This window comes from Pleurodeles waltl, chromosome 5 (assembly GCF_031143425.1).
Source record: "Pleurodeles waltl isolate 20211129_DDA chromosome 5, aPleWal1.hap1.20221129, whole genome shotgun sequence".
NCBI classification, from domain to species: domain Eukaryota; kingdom Metazoa; phylum Chordata; class Amphibia; order Caudata; family Salamandridae; genus Pleurodeles; species Pleurodeles waltl.
Genome location: NC_090444.1, coordinates 891,309,232 through 891,334,633, shown reverse-complemented (window position 1 = coordinate 891,334,633; position 25,402 = coordinate 891,309,232). Strand labels below are relative to the sequence as shown.

At 45.3% G+C, this 25,402-nt stretch overlaps 1 protein-coding gene across 4 annotated transcripts in view; it reads right to left on the bottom strand.

Moving 5' to 3' along the window:
* SPAST (spastin) overlaps positions 1-25,402 on the bottom strand; it is a 465,871-nt gene that overhangs the window by 281,432 nt on the left and 159,037 nt on the right. For all 4 annotated transcript variants that reach the window (XM_069235003.1, XM_069235001.1, XM_069235002.1 and 1 more), the window contains one exon: positions 18,628-18,702. In XM_069235003.1, coding sequence (XP_069091104.1) covers positions 18,628-18,702 — 75 coding nt within the window. The remainder of the gene's footprint in view (positions 1-18,627; positions 18,703-25,402) is intronic.

Below are 25,402 nucleotides of genomic sequence, written 5' to 3'. Positions count from 1 at the left end.
AATTGCAAAAGTTAAGGGTCAGGTGCTACCGGTAAACAGATCCCAGGGGTCATTTCTAACTCTGAGGTATAAAGTTTGTAGGCACTGAACTCTCTTTGCCTACAATGTTGTTCATACTACAGAAATACACACAATATCAAGATTTAAAAATCAGTGTGGGAACATCGTATTTTCTACTAATAAATCTAAAGAAGGCTGAAATTAGCCAACGAGGATGAGCCTGTCCAGAAGACTCGGTGGTCACTTAAATAGTTCAGGAAATATCCAAAACCCCAAATAAATAATCTGTGAAGGGCTAACTGCCTGAACCTATTTTTCAATATTAGACCCATTTAGATGGTAAACCATGTGTATCATAATGAATGGATTACAGCAAATACATGAATGTCTTAGCTCAATTGCTGTACAGATTCCAATACCTATCTATCTATCCAGAGAAAATAAATGGTTGAAATACATCAACAGAGCAATTTGCCTTGACACAGTTGAAGACTACTGCTGTGGGCTACTACAAGTGAAAGCAGGGATACAGAAATTGACTTCCTTGAAATTCAAAACTTTTACTGAGCATCACAATTATGATAGCTAGGTGACTGGACACAAAGTGAATCCAATAAATATTGAGCCCTTTGAATCATATGATAGCAGGGAAAGCCCTTTGGTATTGTCTATGGCTGTCTAAGAACAAAGACAAGCTAACCTATACAATACACTTATCACCAAAACCTTTTTAAATACATGAAATGCTTCCACGATTCCAAGCTTTAACAGTTTTATGAAGTGCATGGGCACTGATAACTGTGCATGAGCTTTACACAGTAGGTGTGATGACAGGCTTGCAATAAACTGGAACAAGCAAACAACACAAGTATGGTACGAAGGTGAAAAGACCGGAGGACAGGTGAGCTAGAGCACGGCAAGCTAGAGGGCTGGAGGATGACTGAGCTGGAGTGGTATGAGAGCTGGAGTAAAGAGGGAAAGAAGCAATGGTCATTGGGGACTGGAGGAGGGGAGGGCAATGAAAGGAGGAAAGAAGTAGAAGACGAACAGGATGGGGGAGTGGGCAGAGACACGAAAGGAAGGGAGAATTGATGAAGGCAAAGAAAATAGGAAAGGAGACTAAAGAAAAAAAAAAAAGAGGAGAGAGCAGTAGAACGTGGAATGACAAAGGGACAACAATGAGAGGGGAGCAACAGTGAAGTGAAAAGGGGGAGCGAAGGGGGCACTACAGAAGTAAATGTTATGATGCAGGAGAAGGAATGCAAATTAATAAAAACTGGACTAGGATATAAAAGAGTGGTAGGGCTTAAGTCCCTATAGTTAGTTATATTACAACAAAGTCAACAGGAAAGATGCTATCTAAAGAGGAGTCTTTTTAAAGGCAAAAGGCCTTCAGGGTGGAAAGGGGGAAGCCTCACCCGAGGCTATTGTGTTGTGAACACAAGGTCCGGTGGAATCATCTAGTCAGGTGAGGCCAGTGTTAATTAGTAAATCATGCATTGTTAAGGGAAGCAAAGGGTCTCACTTTCCTGTTCAAGGACCTTAAGTAAACAAACCCAACTTTAAAGTTACCTAGCACTTGGAGTCCTTTTCCCCTAAAACCTACCAACCTTTATTCTTTTAGGATGTCTTCTAGTTGCTAGAGATTCTTCCAATGATATGGAGTTTGGTGGGCTGGGAAAAGTATAACAACTACTGAATTTGTTTTGGAAGAGGTACCCCTCATCTCAAAGTTGTTTATGCACCAGCAGCAGTTTAGTCTGATGTAATACAATGAACTACCACATGCAGGTGGGGTTAGGAGTCAGTTCCTAAGTTGATTAGATGCTCAATTTACTCCACTAGCAAAAATGTTAAAAATAAAAAGATGGGCATGCAACTTGATGTGGCAATGACAGCCGAAGAATTTTAAAAAGGGGGCGTGGTGAAGGGGGAGGCACAATCAACAGCCTTACATGGGAGATGCATATAGTGCAAACATCCTAATTTCCGGAGAAAGAGAGTGAAGTTGCTGGGCAGAACGACTGATGTAACGCATGAGCAGTTCTGTATGTAGGAATTTCAAGAAGAAGGTTGCTTATGTTCCAAGGACTTCTCGATACTTCAGACATCTTGATTAGAATTAAGGTCGGTGTATTGAGTTAGATCCCTAACTTTATTCCCTCCCACCTCAACTCAATAATTTTACTATCAAATACTACCTCTGCCTGTCCCTTGAAACTTCCATAGAGGACCCATATGATCCAAAGGTTTGACACTGTGAATCAGAAAAACCTCTTCCTGCACTCTAATTTGGGCCAGACTGACCAGGTTAGTTATGGGAAATTGACTTCGATTTCTACGAGCTCTCTGCTCGATCTCATACCTTCTAAAATATGGCCATAAATAGCAGATACACATAACAGGCCCACTATCAATCTGCTATCGATCCCTGTTCACAGGGATGGTGCCTCTCCATACAAAAAAGACAAAAACAAAAAACATGTTCATCCCTTTACTCGAAAACCTACAGCAGATCCAATTGTCCTTAGGAATTTCAGACCAATCTCCTACCTGTCCATTTCCGGTGTGAATCCTGTAAAAAAACATGTCCACAAGATTATCTCAGACTACTTAGAGAATATGCTGCTGCTTGACGCTGCCAGATCGAGTTTTCAGCTATTACATGGCACAGAAACTGCTTTGATAGTAGAACTGGACAATCTTCGAATGGCAGTTGACAAAGAATCGTTGTAGTTCATCTTATTAGATCAGTTGCCTGCCTTCAATATGGTCAGTAAAGAGACCTTGATAACTAGAGTGGCGGCTATTGGCATAAGAGGCTCTGCACTGAGATGGTGCAGCCTCTATCTTGAAGAACAAGTTACTTACCTTCGGTAATGCATTATCCAGTATAAACTATCTAGATTCAGATTACTTACCTTAGAATTTCCTGGCATCAGCTTGAAATCCCGAATTTGTGCTGAGCATTACCCTGCGGCTGCCGTCCAGTGGCGTCGTTCGGATTTGCGTGACATCACGGTCTCTGATAGGGGCACCAGCCTGGAGTGCGTACGTCAGATCTTTTATCCACAAACCTCCATGCCAGAAGCGCAGAGCCATGGATAGAAATAACAGTTTGTCTGTGCAAAAAACTAGGGCCATGAAAGGAATGATCCCTTACTGTAGTGTGGTTAGTTTTACGTATTCATTGCGCTTTAGCTTCAGGCTTTAGGCCTTTGCGCACTTTGCCCTGAATATATTTTATTCATTTGCTGACAGCTTAGAGCCTCTGTGCACTTTGCTCTACATGCTTTTTATTAGGCTTCGTACTGTTATTTTTCAAATAGCCAGTTCTACGGTGTTGTTTTTTTATTCATATCACACTGTTTTGCCTACTTCAGCACTGGAGTTCTCCATAACATATTTACTCTGTGCTTCAGTCAAGGATACAGTCTGGTACATTGCCGATAGACGTGGTAAGAGTTTAGACTTGGCATTCCTGCGTAGGGACATTTTGTGATCACGATGACATGTTAGTTATAAAATCACTTCCTTGCCCCAATACACGCAAGAGGGAGATTCCGACCAGTGAACCACAACTAGACGCTGACTGCCTCGTTGCAGATGCTGAACCAAGATCACAGGTCTTTGCTCAGGTATGAGGGCTGATGTCTCCACAGTGATTCTAATAGGCAAGCTAGAAGCTTAACATGATGTGCTCTAAATAGAACAAGCAGAGGGAGAGTAGAAACTGTTAGACAATATGATAGCTTTGTTTTTATGTTTTACTCTCCTGGTGACTATTTCAATCCTACTGTGTTGTATCGTTCTGGTTATTGCGGCTCACGCCTTAATATCTAAAATACAGTCGTTTTATTAAAACATTATATAAAACTTATACTGTCTTTGTCATTTGTATATGAGATCATATTGGGAATAAGAGAGTTGGTTTGGATCTAAGTAACCACGACTTCCCTGAGAAGTTCCAAAGATGTCATGCGCTCGGCTGCCAAATCATTCCTTCCACATGGGAGAAATGAGGCACTGCTAGTTAGCCGGAGCAAAAACCGGATTTAGGGTGACAGAGTTCTTTACACGTGGGTCAGACTCAGTCCCCCACACCGTTATAGATCCTGCTACCTAGAAATCCAGTAGTCTCATTTAGAATAATGAGAGCCCACGCGACATTCGATATGGTCAGTAAAGAGACCTTGATAACTAGAGTGGCGGCTATTGGCATAAGAGTCTCTGCGCTGAGATGGTGCAGCCTCTATCTTGAAGAACAAGTTACTTACCTTCAGTAATGCATTATCCAGTATAAACTATCTAGATTCAGATTACTTACCTTAGAATTTCCTGGCATCAGCTTGAAATCCCGAATTTGTGCTGAGCATTACCCTGCGGCTGCCGTCTAGTGGCGTCGTTCGGATTTGCGTGACATCACGGTCTCTGATAGGGGCACCAGCCTGGAGTGCGTACGTCAGATCTTTTATCCACAAACCTCCATGCCAGAAGCGCAGAGCCATGGATAGAAATAACAGTTTGTCTGTGCAAAAAACTAGGGCCATGAAAGGAATGATCCCTTACCCTATCAGACATATCTGCAGAGCAGGGAGGCATGGGTGAGTGTAAGGAATCTGCAGCTAGATAGTCTCTCTACCAGATAATGCGTTACCAAAGGTAACTAACTTGTTCATCTGACAAAGATTTCTAGCTGTAGATTCCTTACTTTAAAATAGATACTCAAGCCATAACCTCCTGGCGGTGGGCTGCTTCTCACACTAGAAAGCCCTGTAGGACCAAACGGGCAAAGTGTCTGTCTCTCCGGACCAGATTGTCCAGGCAGTAGTGTTATGCAAACAAGTGCAAGAATGCCCAGGCTGCTGCCTGACAGATGTCCAGGCCTGGAACACCTCATGCTAGCACAGTGGTAGCAGCCTTGCCCTTGGTGGATTGAGCCCTTCGCCAGTGCATAGCAGATCTTAATGCAGAGAACGATCCAGCGTGAAATGGTTAGTTTCTGCATTGCCCAACCCATCTTTGCTCCCACTTAACCCACAAAGAGTTGGTCAGCCACCTGGAACTCTTGTGCAGTCAAGGTAGACTGACAACGCTCTTTTTGGGTCCAGTCGATGGAGTCACTCCTTTTCCTTAGAGGGATGCGGTGGAGCAAAGAAGGTTGGCAGGGTGATATTCTGACAGAGATGAAATGGGGTCAACACCTTGGGAAGGAAAGAGGCACGTGTTCTGAGAACCACCTTGTCTGGAAACATAGTGAGATATGGTGGCTTAAATGGAAGAGCTTGCACCTCACTCACCCTCATGGCAGATGTTATTGCCACTAAGAAGGCTGTCTTCATGGTGAGCAGCCAGAGGGGACAGTCGTGTGAAGGTTCGAAGGGAGCACACATGAGAAATGTGAGGACAAGATTTAAGTCCCATTGAGGCATAACAAAGGGCGTAGGGGGAATCATATATACAAGCCCTTTAAGAAGAAAATAAGTTACTTACCTGTAACTGTGGTTCTCCAGTATTGGTATCTTTCATAGATTCACATGCTTGAATCATTCCCCGTCGTCGAAGTGGGAGTCCCACAGTACATAGAAAGCAATAAATAGATAACAAACCCTTTTCTATTTTTTTTTTTTTTTTTCATTGCAGTCAATAGGAAAAAACACATTCAGTTTTGTAACTATCAGCTTCATTAGAAAAAACCCAAACTTCAGCCAATCAGGCGAGACCACCCCTTTTGAATCCTCAGCACAGAGGCTCAGTCTCTCAGATTTCTCCGCACTAGTGATTACAAGAAAATAAAAGGAGGTGAGCCCCTATGGGGAGGAGGGTGGGTCGCATGTGAATCTATGAAAGATACCAATACTGGAGAACCACAGTTACAGGTAAGTAACTTATTTTCTTCTCCAGTATTGGGGTATCTTTAATAGATTCACATGCTTGAATCAGAGTAGTCAGCAGTAAGAAAATGGTTGAGTTCTGAAACACCAGAAGCATGCGTGCTCACATTTCATCCTATATGGACTCATATGGGTAGTTAAAATATGCTAATCAACCTTCTAAAAGATTATATACATGAATATATACATATACACATAGATATATCTACATGAAATATTAGTCTGGTAATACATAGAGGATGGAGGGTAAAGAGATTATTGACTCACCTTACGCAAATAAATTACGTAACACTGCTTGTCCTACCACGGCATCCATTCTATCAGTAGCTTCCAGGCAATAGTGCTGGGTGAAGGTGTGGGCACGTGTCCACGTTGCCGCTCTGCAGATCTGGCTCAGGGGTACTCCTGCGAATAGAGCTGCAGAAATGGATACCGCTCTAGTAGAGTGAGCCCTGACATTGGATGATAACGGTTTCCCTGCTAACTGGTAGCAGAGTTGTATGGCAGAAGAGATCCAGCACGCTATGGTCTGCTTAGTAACGGCCTTCCCTTTATTGATCCGCCCATAACTAATAAACAGTTGCTCAGATTTACGGAAACTGCTAGTCCTTTGTATATAGAATTGTAAACATCGTTTAATGTCTTGAGAATGAAATGCGCGCTCCGCTGGAGTTTGCGGATTTGGAAAAAATGTTCTCAAAACCACCGGCCCATTTAGATGAAAAGTCAATGGGACCTTGGGAATAAATTTTGGATTAGTTCTTAAAATGACCACCTCGGATTTGAATTGGAGAAAAGGTGGTGAGACTGTGAAAGCCTGGATATCACTAACCCTCTTCGCTGAGGTGAGAGCTAGAAGGAGTGCTGTTTTCAAAGAAATTTATTTGAGGTCTGCCTTATGAATGGGTTCAAACGGATGCTTCATTAATTGGGAGAGCACAATATTCAAATGCCACGGAGGTGGAGGACGGTGAATCGGTGGAAACATCCTGAACAAGCCCTTTAGAAATTGCTTTATTAACCTGGATGACCATAAAGATGGTGAATGAGATGTTCGTCGGAAACGGGATATAGCAGCAAGGTGGACCCTGATAGACGAATGGGAAAGGCCTGATTTAGCTAAATGAAACAGATATGGTAGAATCTGTTCAGGAGAGGACTTTAGAGGATGAACGTTGGAAGTTGAACACCATATGCAAAACCTTTTCCACTTGAACTTATACGTCCTGTTTGTAGATTGAGCCCTGGCACAGGCAAGTACCTCCCTGCAATCCGAAGGGATATCTAGGCCGTCAAATTCATAGAATTCAGGAGCAAGGCTGATAATCGAAGAGATGTCGGGTTGGGATGACGGACCTGCCCCTGATTCGTTGTTAACAAGTCCGGCAGTGTTCTCAGTCGTATGTGAGGCTGCTCCGAGAGTAATAGAAGTTCTGTGAACCAAAACTGACGTGGCCATTTGGGAGCAATTAATAGAAGCCGGCATGGCTCCCTCTTCATTTTCTGCAGAAGTCTCGGGATGAGTGGAAGCGGGGGAAAGCGTATGCATAAATCCCTGACCATCTGATCATAAACGCATTCCCCTTTGATCCCTTCTGCGGTCGCCAGCTTGCGAAGTTTTGGCATTTCTTGTTGTCTCTGGTCGCGAACAGATCCAGACTGGGCTTGCCCCAACAACGAAAGAGGCGGTCGAGAACTGACTGATTGAGTTCCCACTCGTGGCAGCTGGTTCGAGTCCTGCTTAAGGTATCTGCCCAGGTGTTGGAGATCCCCGGAAGATGTTCTGCTCTGATGGATATCTGATGCTGAATCACCCAATGCCACAGTTTCTGTGTTTCTAAGGACAAAGCCTGCGTTCTTGTGCCCCCCTGTTTGTTGAGGTAATGCATGACTGTGGTGTTGTCTGTGCTTATCAAGACTGAGGAACCCCCGATGTTGGTGAGGAAGGACTTGAGTGCCAAGGAAACTACTCTTAACTCCAATACGTTTATGTGAAGAGTCGACTCCTGAGCGGACCATTTCCCTCTCACTGATAGATCTTGCAAATGTGCGCCCCATCCCTCTAAGGATGCATTTGTTATAATATGCACTGGCTTGTCCTTCAGGAATGAGAGACCTTCCGAGATGAGGGGGGTAATCCTTCCACCATTTGAGAGCTTGTTTTGCTGATGGGGTTATCCGAACTACATCGTCGAAAGAACCTTCTATTTGTTTCCATTGATTGTCTAATTGCTGTTGAAGTGTTCTCATGTGCAGACGACAGTTTTTTATCAATGGAATGCAAGACGAAAGCATCCCCAGAAAAGACATGTAAGTCCGAACAGAAGTGGACCTTCTTTTGCTGAGACGTGTTGCTAGATCTTGAAGTCTCTTTCGTCTGTCGTGCGAAGCAAAGGCTCTTGCTTGGACTGTGTCCAAGACGGCTCCTAGAAAGGTGATGTTCTGGGAAGGATCTAGATGAGACTTGGGGTAATTGACTGTTAAGCCTAGTGTCCCGAAAAGAGATAGGCATGTCTTCGTGTCCCTGGCAGCTTTTGTCATTGTTCGTGCTTTTATTAGCCAGTCGTCTAAGTACGGGAACACCTGTATCCCTAGTTGCCTGAGGTAGGCTGCAACTGGTGCCAAAACCTTGGTGAATACTCTTGGGGCCGATCTGAGGCCAAAGGGCAACACTATGAACTGGTAAAGAGTGCCTGCAACCCTGAATCGTAAGAATTTCCGATGACTGGGGTGGATGGGGATGTGGAACTATGCGTCCTGGAGATCTAAGGATGTCATCAAGTCCCCCCGGTTGAGTAGGCGTAGGACGTCTTGAAGGGAAATCATGTGAAAAGATTGCTTCTTGAGGTATTTGTTGAGAGAACGAAGATCTAAAATAGGTCTCCAGTCTCCTGTCTTTTTCCGTATAAGGAAGAAGCGGGAGTAAAAACCTGTTCCCCTCTGGAACTTTGGTACGATCTCTATTGCTCCCTTCTCCATTTAGATAGCAATCTGCGCCAGAAGTTCGCTGAGATGGGCCGGCGGGGGGCCTCTTGGTGGTACATGAGGGGGAGGCTGATTGAATTCTAGTGTATGTCCTCGGTTGACAATATCGAGCACCCATTTATCTGAAGTAATTTGGGTCCACTGGTGGAGGAACTCGGAAATTCTGCCCCCTTTTAGAGTGTTGGTATAGTGGTTGGATGCAGGCATCAGATGAAGGTCAGTGCTTTCTTGCTGCTTCTTTAGCTTTGTAAGTCGACTTTCCTCTCGCTTGCTGTCTGAAATGTGTGGATGACTGCTGTCGAAAGGTATGCGGTTGTTGCTGGCCAAAAGTGGAACGAAACTGTCCCTGGTAGGAAGAGTATTGACGGTATTGATGTGCGCCGCCTCTATAAGAAAAGGTTCCTCTCCCTCTCGCTCCCCGAAAGGGCTGTCTCTTGTATTGCAATGCTGCCTGAGATCTGGCTGTCTCGGTGTCTGTTTTAATAAATTGCAAAGCATCATCTACATGCTTGCCGAACAAGAGTTCACCATCATATGGCATGTCTAGTATCTTTAATTGTACCTCTGGTCTGAACGATGTAGCTTTCAGCCACCCTTGACGCCCGAGTACGGCTGCTCCAGCTAGCTGGCGGAAACCCGTAGACGAGACGTCTATGGCGCAGTCTATTATCTCAGCCGAGACCTTCTCACCCTCCTGTAAAATCTTGTGCGCTTCTGCTTTACTATCTTCAGGTAATAGATCTATAAACTGCGACATATCGGACCACATCTGGCGGTCGTACCTTCCTAGGATTGCTAGGGAATTTGCTGCTCTAACTGTAGTGGCCGCCATCATTGAGAACTTTTTCCCAATCGAATCCAACCGTCGTCCCTCTTTATCTGGGGGGGCAGTCAAAGATGAAGATGGATTTCTGGACCTTCTCTGAGCTGCCTGTGATATGACCGAGTCTGGTTTAGGGTGACTAACCAAACATGCTGGAGAATTGTCTGGTGCTTTACATTTCTTCTCAAGTCTCGGTAATACTGCTGGTATGGAGGATGGAGTCTGCATGACCTTAAGGCCCTCTCCCCAAATGAATTCAACAATGGGTATAGCTCTTACTGACTTCCTAGTATCCTCCTTGTAGTCATATAGAAAACAGTCTGACTGCTTTGATGTTATTGGCAATTGAAATCTTTTTGCAGCTCTTTCCATCACACTATGAAAACCACCAATGTCCTGCGGTGGAGAATCGACTGGTGGAGGCGTAGAAGGAGATGGTGTTTGAATTTGATATTCATCCCATTCTGGAATGATCGAGTCAGTGTCCTGAATTTCACCTTCTTCCTGCTCATCCTCGACGAAGGTGGATCAACATCCTGTCCAGATGAAGGACCCGGGATAGGTTCCGTAGATTCAGATGGCCGAACAGGGGTGGATATTGGTGTATGCGGAGGTTGCACCGGGGTAGAAGAGCCAGGTGGAGGAAATCTAGAATAATAGTCTTGCATCATTTGCTGTAGGTTAGCTATCAAAGAGACAGGCATCTGAACCGTCTGCTCCTGCTGTTCTTGAGGTTGCAGGTGGCTCTGCCTCTGCTGATCTAAATAAAGCTGGTCACTTTCTTCTTCAACCTCCTCCTGACATTTAATCCGTAGTTCTGAGGGGCTACGTGCCACCGGGAAAAAAACATCATCCGAATATACCTCATCCTCCTCCTCCTCGTCAGCAAAGAGATGTTGCGGAGGTACTGGTGTGACTTTACTAGGTGATGTATGGGATGGAAGTAGGAGAGAAGACTTGCTTTTTATTGGTAGAATTCTCTGAGGTAGGTAAGGAGATGCTCCAAAATGCTTTGGTATAGTATCAGGAAATTGAGCCGTTGACGGAGTCGTCGCTGACAGTGCGTTCGTCGATGGTGTTCTCGTCGACGGTGTAGGCGTCAACGGAGCCGTCGGCAGTGGAGCCGTTATCGGTGATGCGAGCGTCGACGAAGTTGCCGTCGACGGTGCCAATGTCAATGAAGTTTCCGTCGACGGGGCTGCCGTTGACGGGGCTGCCGTCGACGGGTGTGTCGTCAATGGAGTAGTTGTCACTGAGGGCAAAATGGATTGCCGCGTCGTCGCTGCTTCCGTCGGTGGGATCGTCGACGAAGAGCCCCGGAATTTACCTGTCGATGAGTGCGTCGACGATAGAGATTTCATCTTCTTACCCGTTGACGGTTTCTTTGCAATCTTCAAGGTGTGAGCAGGTGATGGACCGTGCTTTAAGCTCACCGACGTTATAGTCGTAGATGACAGTGTAGACGAGGTAACAATCATTGGCGACGATGGAGCCGTAAACGTGGCCGTAGCTGTTTTCGTCGATGAAGAAAGACCTGCCGTCGACGATGCGCTCGTCGACGGTGTGGATATCCTGGACGTCGACGGTGGCAGGGAACTCGAAGATCTTTTGAGCTTCTTTGAGGAGGAAGCAGGTGTAGATGGCTCTGAACGAACCTTACCACCAAGTTCCCTGGATGTTGAGGCGTGTTCCTCAGGTTTGTCCTTAAATGCATGCAGCTTCTTGGCTGACTTACTGCTCTTGGGGGAGAAGCTCTCCACAGACCTTTTCCTCTTCTTTGATGCCACTGATGTGTCGCTGTCCTCCTCCTCAGAAAAAGCTTCTCTGGCTTTTCTTTTCTGAAGCCAAAGTAAGAGCCTGGCTTCTCTGTCTCGAAGAGTCTTGTTGGGAAAAGTCCTGCAGATTTTACAGTCCTTGACCTTATGCTCTGGATGGAGCAGTATATGCATTCCTTGTGAGGGTCCTCACAATGAAGCCTTAACTTTCCACAGGTCCCACAAGGTCTAAACAAACCTTTTCTTGCTGTAGACATGATGGAATAAGTACTACAGTAAGAACAAAAGTGAAAGTTGAAGAATATCTCTTGAAGAGAAAGTAAACTGAGCAGAGCTCAGGGATACTCCCTTACACACAACGTGCGGTAGAAAATCTTAGAGACTGAGCCTCTGTGCTGAGGATTCTAAAGGGGTGGTCTCGCCTGATTGGCTGAAGTTTGGGCTTTTTCTAATGAAGCTGATAGTTACAAAACTGAATGTGTTTTTTCCTATTGACTGCAATGAAAAAAAAAAAAAAAAATAGAAAAGGGTTTGTTATCTATTTATTGCTTTCTATGTACCGTGGGACTCCCACTTCGACGACGGGGAATGATTCAAGCATGTGAATCTATGAAAGATACCCCAATACTGGAGAAATCTATGTACAACAGGATACTTGAAAAGTGAAGGCTGATCAGGCAGCCAAAGGAACGCGAATAAGGCAGACAGAAAGCCCTTGAGAGTACCCTAGGTAGAACCCTGCTGGGCAAGGAACAGTATAAAGAGAAGGATATCAGAAAGAGAAGCAGAAAGCGGATCAATAGATCTTTCTGCACAATAATATACAAAACGTTTCCAACGGCTGGCGTATAACGTTTTAGTGGAGGGATAATTTGCAGACTTCGGGAGGAAGGTCAAAAGCTGCCAACTGCTGCTGATCAGTCTCCATGCAGGAAGGCGCATAGTTCACAGGTTCGGGAGGAGAACCTTCCCCTGCTGCTGCTACAGAAGATCCTGATCTGAGGATCGATGCTCATTTTCAAAAGCTCAAGATACCAAACTCTTTGTGCCCAGTCCAGAGCCACTAGGATTACTTGGGCCCAGTCGTTCTTGATCTTCTTGAGAACTCTAGGCAGAAGTGGTATGGGCAGAAAGGCGTATAAGAAGACTGATCTCCACTTGCGATCAAAAGCGTCACTGAGCGATTGCCGCCTTGGAAACTCCAACGTGCAATACTGCGGACATTGTGCGTTCTCTGCAGAGGCAAACAGATCTAACCAAGGCTCTCCCCACTGCTGAAAGAGTCCTTGCGCCACCTCCGGGTAGAGGTACCATTCGTGATCCACTAGGCATTGACAGCTAAGTTTGTCGGCCCTCGCATTTAGAGAACCTGCCAGGTGTCAAAGCACCAAGGTTATGCCCTGCTGTTCCAGCCATGTCCAGAGACGCACAGCCTCTTAACAAAGGGTCCATGACCTCACACAGCCCTGCTTGTTGTAGTACCACATTGCGGTAGTGTTGTCCTTGAGCACCTGCACCATCTTCCCTTTTACAAAAGGAAGAAATGCTTTCAATGCCAGTTGGGTCGCCTGGAGTTCCAATAACTCAATATGGAGTCCTGATTCCACCGGATACCAGAGGCCTCTGATCTTCACCTCTCCCAGATGGCCGCCCCATCTGTCACTACTGTGAGATCTGGTTGGGGAAGGGAGAGGAGTCTGCCTCTGACCCAATTGCAGTTCACTAATCACCACTGCAGGTCTTTTGCAGTTCCCTCCGAGATCTGAACCGTGTCTGTGATATTCCCCTGATGCTGTGCCCACTGGAACCTCAGGTCCCACTGCAGAGCCCTCATATGCCATCAGGCATGCTTGACTAACAGGATGCAGGAGGCCATGAGGCCCAGCAGCCTCAGAGTCTCTGTCACTGAAAATCCAGGATAGGGGCCGAAACATCAGTATCATAACCTGGACTCGCTGCTTGGGTGGATAAGCTCAAAACTGCACTGTGTCCAGACAGCTCAGATGAAAGGGAGCTTCTGAGAGGGAGTCAGGTGTGACTTCGGCACGTTTATAGTGAACCCCAGCAAATGCAGGAGATTCGCTGTGGTCTGAAGGTGGGTGACGAGAGCCTGGGGCATAGGAGCCTTCAACAGCCAGTCATCAAGGTAAGGGAAGATTAAAATCCCTAACCTGTGCAGATGAGCTGCTACCACTGCCATCACTTTTGTGAACATTCAAGGGGCACTGGTGAGCTGGAGAGACCGAAGGGAAGCACAGTAACCTGAAAGTGCTCTTGCCCACCTTGAACCACAAGTAACGCCTGTGGGCAGGCAGGATGGGGATGTGAAAATACGCATCCTGCAAGTCCAGTGCTACCATCCAGTCTCCTTGGTCTAGGGCAGACAAGGCCTGAGCAAGAGTGAGCATCTTGAATATCTCCTTTTTGAGGAAGAGATTGAAGTCCCGCAAATAAAGAATGGGGCGAAGACCCTTGTTCTTTCTGGGAATCAGAAAGTAGCAGCAATAACAGCCACTGCCTACTTCTGACATTGGGACCCTTTCTATGGCTCCCTTGGCCAAGAGAGCCGTAACTTTTTCGCAGAGTAAGCCTAAATGTTCCTCCATCAGCCGTTCTTCTAGTGGAGGCATAAAGGGAGGGAAAGACTGGAAGGGGAGGGAATAGCCCTTTTGTATGATCTGCAAGACCCATTTGTCCGATGTTATGGACCGCCATAGAGGGAGATAATATTGAATCCTCCCTCCAAATGGACGCATGTGGTTTTGCAGAATCATACTAGGAGGACCTTGGTGCTGAGGAGGAGGGGGGCTGGGTGGTGAATGACTTCTGGCCAGACCCATTGGGTCTGAAGGTACCACTCGTACAGGGTGCTGACCTGACAGAGGACGGTGGCTGGCCTGCAGATGGCGTGATAGCCACCCCTTATGGAGCCTCGAAAGGGGCGAAAGGCAGACTGCTGGCGAGGAGACGTCGAGAGGCCCAAGGACCTGGCCGTAGCCTGAGAATTTTTGAAGCACTCTAGCGCCGAATCTGCCTTTTAACTGAACAGGAGTGAGCCATCGAAGAGCATGTCCATAAGGTTTGCTAGGACATCCCTCAAAAAGCCAGATGTACGTATCCAGGTGTGGCGATGAATGGCCAATGTCGATAAAATCCCCCTACCCAGCGAGTCAGTGGTGTCCAAACCACACCTTATTATAAGCTTTGCTGCGTCTCTCCCATCTTTAACATCTTGTGTGAGAGTGTCCCGCATGCCCTCCGGGTCCTGGGGCAGCACCTGTGGCACCGTATCTCAAAGTATGGGGAAAACGGCCCAATAGGCAAAGATGTGTTTTACAGACCTCAATGCCAGGCTGGAGGAAGAAAACATTTTCTTTCCAAGCTGATCCAGCCTTTTGGATTCCCTATCTGGGGGAGCAGAAGGGAAGGTACCATGAGAAGTGGGGGCCTGGACCACCAAGCTCTCTGGGGTGGGGTGTTGGGTAAATAAACTAGGATCATTTGGAGCTAGGCAATGGCGGCGGCCAACTTTCCTATTTACAGGAGCCCCTGTACTGGGTTTGGACCATGAACCCAGAAGGACACCAGTGAGGGCTTCATTAAAAGGGTAACATTGGTTCCAATGTGGAAATCCCCTGCTGAAGCACCTCAGTCAGGAGGTTAGTCCTGACAGGCACTGCAGGCAAAAATCAGGTCCAAGACTTCAGCTATCCTACACACCACCATAACATACAAAGCTCCCTCCTCTAAGCCACTGTAGGAGGTGAGAGCAAGCCAGCAATCTGGAGAGGTGTCCATTCCGCTGGCTTCTCCTAGTTCCTCATACCAGTCCATTTGTTCCAAACCATACTCTATAGGATCCTGAGACCACTCCCATTCCTCACCTATGCCTGGATGCTCATAACAAGACTCAGGGAATGATCTGGGCCCTGTTGGCGCAGTTGAAGTCAGAATTGGCATCGCACAACGCCATTCCAGCTCAACAGGTATGAAGATGGGGCTTGTACCACTGGTGAGCGCCCGTAGTGTGGGGAGCGTCAATGTCGGGAACGCCGCCGGAGGAGGCCGACTCTGAACTCAAAGACGTTCCAGATCCGGTATCGAATCCAAGAGGGTCCATCGGAGCTGCTGGCGTGGAATCTGAGGGAGCCCCTGCTGACCCCACAGGTCTGAATGTACACCAGAAGGGCCAGCCCATTCAAATACGAGACACATGGCCTTGTAAAACTCCCTAAGTTGAGCGGGGGTTGCTCTAGCTCCCGGGAAACGGTGGGGGGTGGGTGGCGGGGGGGGGGGGGGGGAATTGAAACTAGCCCTGGCATCGGTTCCACGGAACTATGCCTAGAACATAGACATTTCAGAGTTCATCAGTCGACAGGTGGGAAAAATTCAAAGTCCGTTTGGACTTCTTGTTCCTCTTCCCCGACTGCCCAGAGGACCTCGAGTGCGAAGAAGAGGACTTGGGGCTCCTGGAGCAGTCCTGCGACTGCCTCCTCCATCGGGATCGGGACCTAGTCACACCAACCAACGTCAACAGCCAGGCCGCCATGAGCTTCAGAGACCGCTCTCTCAAAGCTTTCGGGGCCATGGCCCGGAAGTCGAAACACGACTGAGTCTTGGTCGGGGGTCCGTCACAGACATGGAGCAATGGCAGGCGCCACATGGCTTAAACCCTGTCTTCCTCGAGGTCATCCTGCACAGACTTCAAAATGAGTCGACAAAAAGGTTGAAAAAGACCTGTAAAAAAAGACAGAGGGTAGCTCGATTCCAGAGCTGTGCTTAACTTGTGTGGAAGGAAAAGAACTGAAGTACGCGCGCTGGGGTGGTGCCTTCATAGGCGGCCTTGACGTCACAGATGGCTCCAATGGCGCCATGTGGATTCGAACGCCACCCAATGGCGCGCGACGGGTACTGCTCAGCAAAAATTGCGGATTCCAAGCTGACCCCAGGAAATTCTAAAGTATGCAATCTGCAGCTTGAAGTCTCTATCAGATAATAGATGAAATGCAATGCATTTACCATCATTCTGATCAAATTTCAGGGCTACCACTTGAAGGGGTACCCAAACTTTTCTTTTGAGCCCCACTTCATTTAACATCTGCCTCAGACCACTGGCACAGGTGATTTGCAACAAGAAGTCTTGCTTATGAACTATTTGGATGACAATTAGCTTATCTCTGTGGATCTCTCCTCCCCCACATTCTTAGGGCCACTTCATTTCTGTATACATAACATCACAACCGGGCTCACTCTAAATTCCCTGAAATTTAAGATAAGCCAGAAGTGATGTTTGCTCCATTGGTAAGATAGCCACTGATCGCAGAGTTTTGGCCTTGGCCTGAGGGGAACCCCCATCACCAATTCAGTTGTAAGAAACTTGGGAGTTTCAATTTAATTCAGATTTATCTACAACTTTTCAGGTCCATAAAATTACTCTTCTTGTTTTGCCACACTGAGAACTCTATGCAAGACACTGCTCCTACTACCACAACATCTACAGCCACTAGTTGTCCAAGCGACAATCATGAGCAGACTAGTCTATGGAAACTGAATGTTTCTGGGGGCCCCCGACTATCTGCTCAAATGCCCCCAGAATACAGAGGGTAAGAACTTGCTTGTTGTGGGCTCTTCCACGTAAGGCTTTGACATCTGTTGTCTTGGACAGACTGCATTGACTACCTGTACCTCAGAGCTGTTTTAATGTCTCTCTGTTTGCTGCACAAGGCCAACCATCAGGCTGGCCTTATATATCTCGAAGACAAACTTCTTAAGCAACAAGGCTATTCTAAAGTACGAGTTCATACACATTGGAGGTAGGTCCTGTACAGTCCAGGCCTCTCATCTGTGGAATTATTTGCCTCCAGTTCTTTGTTCCACCTCAGAATTACTGCGTCTTCGCAAATCACTGAACACCTGGCTCTATACTCTAACGATGCAACTTGAGTTACCTCATCACACCTGCATAGCTGTAATAAGCACCAGGATGTCATTCAAGGTTACAGTTGTGCTTTATAACTAAAACAACCGCTTGCAAGCTGCCACTACAGAAGGTTCATACAAATATGCAGGGACAGAGGCACTTGAGAACAAGAACCAGTAAGCAGTGGCTAACAGGATAATCAGACATTGATCGAAAATGCAACACTGTTCCCTGCTTCCTCTGGTCTCCAAAACGGAATGCTGTGGGAAGGCAGCAAAATTATGCAGTGGAGGAGCCCACACTCCGCTCCAATATGCACCTGGACAGCTGCAGTTTACTACCTGCATGAAGGCTAGGCTGTAATGTGGGCTCAGTTCCCTGCCCCCTCACTCCTGTCTGCTGGTTGCAGGGGTTGTATCCAAGCTTGAGTGCAGCTTGGAAGACAGGCAGAGTGCTAATGTTTCTCCATGCTGCAAATACAGAAAGGGTAAATTGTTTTGGCTCGGCTGTACTGCAAGGGAAAGTTATTTTCTTCCTTTGCCTGCAAGCAACAATATTTTGTTTTCCATGGCGATATCACTGAACAGCACTGCACTTGTTATTACATGGAAAATCCATATAACATTTGCCCTTAATGGTGCTGCTCTGCAGTGCCATTAACATAAAACCTAAAAAGGGTTCTATGTGCAATGGGAAAAGAGGCACATGTTAACTAGGCAGGGGTTTAAGAAGCACTTTCTTTGACACTAAATTACTATGACTGCCAGCTGCATTAAGACAGTGATCCTAACGTCCATGCAAAACTATAGGTCAGCTGTTCCAAATGTCAGAGTGAAATGCAAAAGTTGATTGGATGCAACTTCCCAAGAGTAAATATACCTTTATTTCAGATTTAATTGGTGATTCCTGACTCTATTTTGTTAAAAAGAAACTCTCATTCAGATAGTTTTACACCATTCCATCTTAATTAGGGAAAGTAGATGGGTCACATCCATTAAGGCCCATAGCACCTTCACTTATAAAACAACAGGTACTTTAGCATTCCCAGCCTTAAAAGTCACACAAAGACCCACTTGTCATTAGCAAGAGAACTAGTGCTGCAAAACAGGATTAACTAAACAATTTTTGTCGAACACAAAATAAGAGTGATCACGTCCTACCAACCCAGTTTAAGTTTTATAGGCAAATATGCAATTTTATTTCACAAATATGTTGAAAAAAATCCCTTACCAACATGGTCTTTCCATTTCCTGGTGGACCAAACAGTAATAATCCTCGTGCTGGAGCTCTAAGCCCTGTAAATAACTAAAAATAAACACTATTACAAAAACATTTGGCAGAACTGAACTGTCTACTGTTATAGTACTTTGTTCTGAAGGCATCTATTAGCGGAGAAAAGGCAAAAACTCCCTGTATAGTCAGTCAACAAATACAATACAGTCCACACCAAAAAAGTATCAATCTACAATACTGGACTGAAACCTCAATCATCAGTTAATAACTCTTTCTAAACCCAAGTTATCGCACTAAGCAATAGCAGTGCTCTTATTTACTTCATGACCCACAAGAAACTGAATTAGTAACTAAAGTAGTGCAAAACATTAAAAAAATATCTTTCAAAACGCATTCTACCTACACCAGCCACACTGAGTAATTATGTAATTAATGAGGTCATAAGTGATGACTGCAATTATTTCAAGTGTGATATGCACAGCACAAGAGCGTGGCAAAAGTTAAGGTTGAAAAAGTGATGTTAATGATATATATATATATATATATATATATATATATATATATATATATGTGTGTAAAGTCATCAATATTGTCAGTTATGTCATCAAGGCCGTCATGTGAGATGTCATACAGTGTAGGGGGGAGGCTTCAGTTATGGTTTGGGCAGCAACCGTAACTGCCACATTTCAGAGGTTTAACACATTTGAGTCAGAAACATAACTTATTAACTGTTTAGTAGATCTGTTTGGCGTGCACATACATATTTACATGCACACATACACATAGATATCTCTTAACGTAGGCAGTCATAAAATGGTTTAGAGTTAACCAGTAAGCAATTACTCTTATTTCAGAGAATTAATAATTTGACAAAGTTAATCAATATGGCCTACATAGAAATGCACAACATCCACACAAATTGAAGATCTGCAATGCAAATTAGCAAGAAATAAAACAAATTGAAATTCTCAAAGCACCAACAATAACGTGGGACATGGCATAGGTGACAGACTAAAGTGACACAGATTTGCATCATAAAATTACATTGTGCAAACACAAAAAGATCTGTTCATAAAAGAACAGGCTACTTACCTTCAGTAACCCACTTTCTGGTAGAGACTATCTAACCGGATTCCATATTTATTTTAAATATTCCCCAGGCATCAAACAGGATCTGGAATCAGTTCAGCAGTACCTCTGCGTACCATGTAAATCTGCACTGACACCCTCCCACTGAGGAAACGACATGTGGAGCTTATATTGGCACTTCTCCTACTCTCCGACGTTAGTTGCTTTTGTGACAGTCCACGCCAGCCAGACGAAGAGCCCCAGAAGCAAAATCAGTGTGACCGGTGTGCAGATTCCTAGACTTGAGATATTAATGGTAGAGTTCAATCACAGAAGAGAGAGAAATAGGGGGCTGGTGAGGAATCTGCAGCTGAAGTCTCTACCAGAAAGAGCATTACCAAAGGTAAGTAACTTTTTCTTGTGCTAAAGACTTCTAGGCACTGATCCTTACTTCCTGAACAGATACCAAAGCAGCACCTATATATAGGTGGGTCTGTGAATGGACTCAAACCAGAAAGTCCTGCAGGCCCAAGTGGGCAAAATACCCCTCTCGGTGGATCTGACTGTTCAGGCAATAGTGCTTTGGAACTTAAGATGACCACATTGTCGCCTGGAAAATGTCTAGGACAGGGACTTGCGCATCAACGCAATGTGAGCAGCTTTGACCCTGGTAGAATAAGCATGGATCCTTCTGGAGGCTGCTTTGTAGCCAACGCATAGCAGATCTTAATGCAAAGAACGATCTAGTGAAAGAAGGTTCTCTTCTGCACTGCCTTGCCTTTTTTTGCTCCAGAGAACCCCACAAAGAGCTGATCGCCCACCCTGTGTTCTTTGGTACGATCGGTGTAGAAGCTCAGCGCACTCTCCGGGTTCGAGTGGTGGAGTCTCTCATCCTCCTTAGAGGGTGAGGTCAGTACAGAACGCCGGCAAATTGATGTTCTGATTGATGTGGAACAGCATCAACATTAGCCAAGATAGATGCTCATGTTTGCAAAGCCAGCTTAACTGGGAAGATGGTGGTGTGCGGTAGGCTTACACAGAGCTTGAAGCTCACTCATATGCTGTGTCGATGTAAAGACAATGAGACACTGCCTTGAGGGCGAGTATGCCTAAGGGGCAGCTGTGAAGCACATCAAAGGGAGTGCACATCAGGAAGGTAAGAACCAAGTTAAGGACCTATTATGTATGACAAACAAAAAGGGGGGGGCACAAATAATGTAGCTCTTTGAAAATCAATATGCATAACAACTACAGACTTAACCTGGTAAGGCTTTTTTCTGGGCACAATTAAAGGGTACCTTTCTGCTTTGTTGTGGTTGCTGGATCAGCCCTCATTGTTTAAGGACAAAACAAACAGAATGTCAGATAACTCTGCCTGTGGTGGGTCTAACTGCTGTGTACCCCACCAAGTCACAAATCTGTCCCAACGACAGGTGAATACAGTTTTTGAGGGACGTCTGGCTGCCAGGATGACATCAACCACCTCTGGAGGAAGGTTGAAGGTTTTCAGCTGTTGACTCTCAAACTGGAGATTGCAAAGGCCTGGGCGCAAACCTGGCTTGGATTTCTGCAAAAGCACATCCTCCTGAAGGGACAGCCTGGTTGTAGGACAGATGCTTAAGCCCAGGAGTTCTGGATACCTTACTCTGTGCCCAAATTCAGATCTACTACGATGACTTGGGCCCAGTTGGTCCTGATCTTCTTGATAACTTGGGGCAAGAGTGGTATCAGCGGAAAGGCATATAGGTGTCCTGAGTTCCATTAATGGCAGAATGCATCTCTGAGTGAGACTAACTGGAAACTCCAATGTGCAGACCAGCAGGCACTGTGGTTTCCCTGGGGTGGTGAACAGATAGAGCCAAGGTCCTCCTCATTTCCGGAAAAGAACTTGGGCCACATCTTGGGGAAACTGCCACTTGTGATTCACTAGGCATCAACGGCTAAGTTCAAAGAGCCTGCCACATGATTTACCACCAGGAAGCTCCCTTGGTGGTCCAGACATTTCAAGAAGTGCAGGGTCTCCTGACAATTGGTCCGCAACTCCACCCCACCCTCTACATTGAAGTACAATATGGTGAATCCATGAGCACCTGAACCAGCCTCCCCTTGATGGAGGGAAGGAAGGCTTTCTCCACCAAGTCGGTTGCCCTTACCTCCAGATGGTTATATGGAGCCAGGACATCGTTGGAGGCAAAGGACGTCTGATCTTCATCCCTCCCAGACGGCCGCCCCAACCTAGAAGCGAGACATCGCACACCATTGTCCGCTCTGGGTGGGGTAGGGAAAGGGGTCTGCCGAAGACAATTGTGGTTCACTAAACACTACTGCATTTAAAAAAAAAAAATTAACAGTATCCTTTGAAATCTGAACATGGGCTAGAGAGGTCCCCTTAGTATTAACCCACTGAGACTTAGATCCCACTAACAAGCCAACGTATGCCACCTGGCATTCTTGACCAGCAGGATGCAGGAGGACATCAGGCTCAACAGTTAATCTCACTGAAATCCAAGATTACGATCATACCCTGAATGCTATTATCTCACTTTCCCAGGGGAAAGGCAAGAAACCCCACTGTGTCCGAAATGGCTCTGATAAAGGGGAACGTCTGTCAAGATGTCAGGTCTAATTTCGGCACACTGATAGTGAAACACAAAGATGACAAGAGGTTCGAATTGTCTGGAGATGGTTGCCAACTGCCTGGATGAGCCAACCTTCAAAAATGTGTCAACACTGCCATGGCTCACATAGCCTTTCTGCCACCAAGGCTCCCTGGGGGATGCATATTGGGGGATTTGACACCAATCTCTCCACCCCAGGTGGGAGGTAGAAAACTCACTAGACACCGGGAAAAAAAGAGGGGGCTTTGGGCTGTCCAGCAGTCTTTCTGCCTCCCGAAAGGTAGACACTGGAATTCACCACTAATATGCCTAACCTCAAGCGCAAAATGCACCACTAGACATGAGGTTTAAAAAAATATATATATATATCTTTGTATTATGTATGGGTTAGAGGGCAGTCCGTAGTGGCACTGGGTCCTTCCTCCTGAATGTCCCATATAGTTCTTCTGCCCCAAACGAGTCATGTTGTAAATTTACTTCTAATCTTTTTGAAGGGGGGCATAAAGCCCTATAGACAAGAGTAAAAAAGTAATGTAGAAAACAAACGTTTGGGGGATGGAGGTGTCTCGTCCATACTGGCATTGAAATGCTCCCATACCCCTGGATCCTACACAGCCGTTCTGCTCACCACCTTCACCCCCTTCCATCATGGAAGAAGCATGCAATGTTTACCCCTTCTCTTCCTGTCTATTTGTCAAAACTGCACTCCAACTATAACTGAGATTCCTCTAAATTGCCATTGGGATGTCGCCAGGATTCAGGCTCTATAATGGCTTGCATGCATCCTGGCATCGTCTTACTCAGAATTGCCTGGGAACATCAAAGCTGTGCCAACAAGAAACAAAAATTGTCCTCTCTTTCCATAGTGGATGGCTGTAAGATTTGGACCTGGGGTCAACTAGTACTTAGAAATGCCTACTAATGCTGGACTTTTCTGACAACTTGGGCTCAGGCGAATCAAGGGTTTTGTGGCTTGCTTGAAGTGCACAATGGTTCCTACAAAATCCTACGCATCCCAACCTGTTTCCCAAGAGAAAAGTATCCCATGTGTGAAAGTAGGCCCATCACAGGTAATAGGAACAGACTAAAACACACACAGTCCAAAGTTGGACCAGCTCCTGTCTGGTACAATAGGTACACAGGCACAAATGTGGAGTACTATTTTTTTCATCAGGAGAAGTGTAGGAATGAAGAAAAGCAGAACTTGTGCTACTGACTGCAAGTTCCATAATGTTCCATCACACAAATGAGGAAAATGGGTTTTTTTTCTACCCACATTTTGATATTTAGAATGCATTTTGGGTAAGAAAAAAACATGGTGGGATCCAGACATGCCACTGAATACAAATCACACCACCTCAGACTCATCTAGGTGACTAGTTTCTGCCATTACAAGCCCAAATACCGCATCTACACCCCCCCCCCCCAAGAATGACTGAATTTGGAAGTAGAAATCTTGATGTTTCCACATTGCATTTGGGGGCATGGACTGTCCTGTGCGATAGGACCAATCACATGTAGTGTACCACTTTCAACAGGAGAAATGTGGGAACGCAGACTACTAAAACTTTTGTTATAATGTATTAAAAGTCTCTACATTTTTAGTTTCCAAATCTAAGTTAGTGTGCAAAAATAGCTTTTTGTCAAACGCCCGATGTACCAAATGCTATGAACTAGGAATTTGGTAGCCCCAACTTTATAATACTACAAATAACCCCTACTCCTAACCTTGGACTCTTGGGCACATTTTAGAAATGCATAGGTTTCCTTCTTTCTCATGTTTCATTCATTAGGTTTTAGGATATGAATTGATGCTGGATTAGTATACAACAGAAAACCATTATAACCTCCAGCTCAGTTGACTGTTCTGGGCATCATATGATTTGGTCTAGCAAGAAGCACAATATATTCAGAAGTAACTATGTATTACTTTTGCAAATAAGCCATCAGGGCCAGAAATTACAGACAAATACACTGCCTCCTATCTGTATTGTTTCTTACTTATTTTCATTTGTTTTTGATTGTTCATGGTTTCCCTAAAGAAATGTACAATAGCAATCTATTCAAATGACCCTTTGTGGTATTCAGAATTTTGTGTATGTTTTATAAATGTACAGCTTTACTGGCTCACCTATGGGTTTTCATATCACCTTCCCTGTAAAACTAAAGTTGGTAGACAATAAAAAAAATAAAAATAAAAACATGCACACACACAAAAATAGGAAATAAACACCACCAGTTAGAAAAATCCCAAATTATGTTTAGTGTTTATTTTTTCCATAAAAACCCTCCCTAGTTCTGAAAGCCAGGAGGAGGGAGTACGGGAGTACTTCGCACTTACTGGTGCAATGTTTAGGGGAAAAAAAACACTTTCATGACGCCTCTCCCCACATTTTATGTAAACACAACCAACAATTTTCTACATTTTAGGCATTTTCTCAGTTTCACTCAAGGGAAACTACAAACGTGGGTGCATTTACAATCTCCAACCTGAAGTACGCAAATTTGGCATGGATATTTTTTGTGGGAAATAAATTTATTAGGGGGTCAACCAGACCTGACCCAAATGTCAAAAAAGGACTCATCACTGGGGGGAAACTTCTAGCAGTTAACCACTTGTTAACACCTCAACCGACAAACCCCTTGCCACTACAAAGAAAACTGTACTCTCCGGCTCCAGGAACAAACATTTTAAAGTAGTTGATATTCTTTAAGATTTGGCTTCAGGTCTTCTGATTTGATTGATCATTGTTAGTGACAACAGGACTCAATCATTAAATCAGGCTTCCTACTGTAGACTGCATAAAAGAGATGCCCAAGTAGAGGTTAAAAGAGGGCAATATGGTACCTTGTGTCAGGGAGACTACATTCTATGGAGCTTTCGGGGTAAGGGAAGATGCTGCAGGCACCAAATTAGCAGTTTCCACCATATATAAACTGTCTGGCCCATTAAGCCATCCTGACTCATTTTAAAGCAAAGCTCATTGCTAAAGGACACTCCAGCAGCACCTGAAAGGAATCGGAGCTGTTAAATATTAGGCTCCCTGTTGAAATCCATTTTGACTCATAAAGGAGCCGAAATGAAA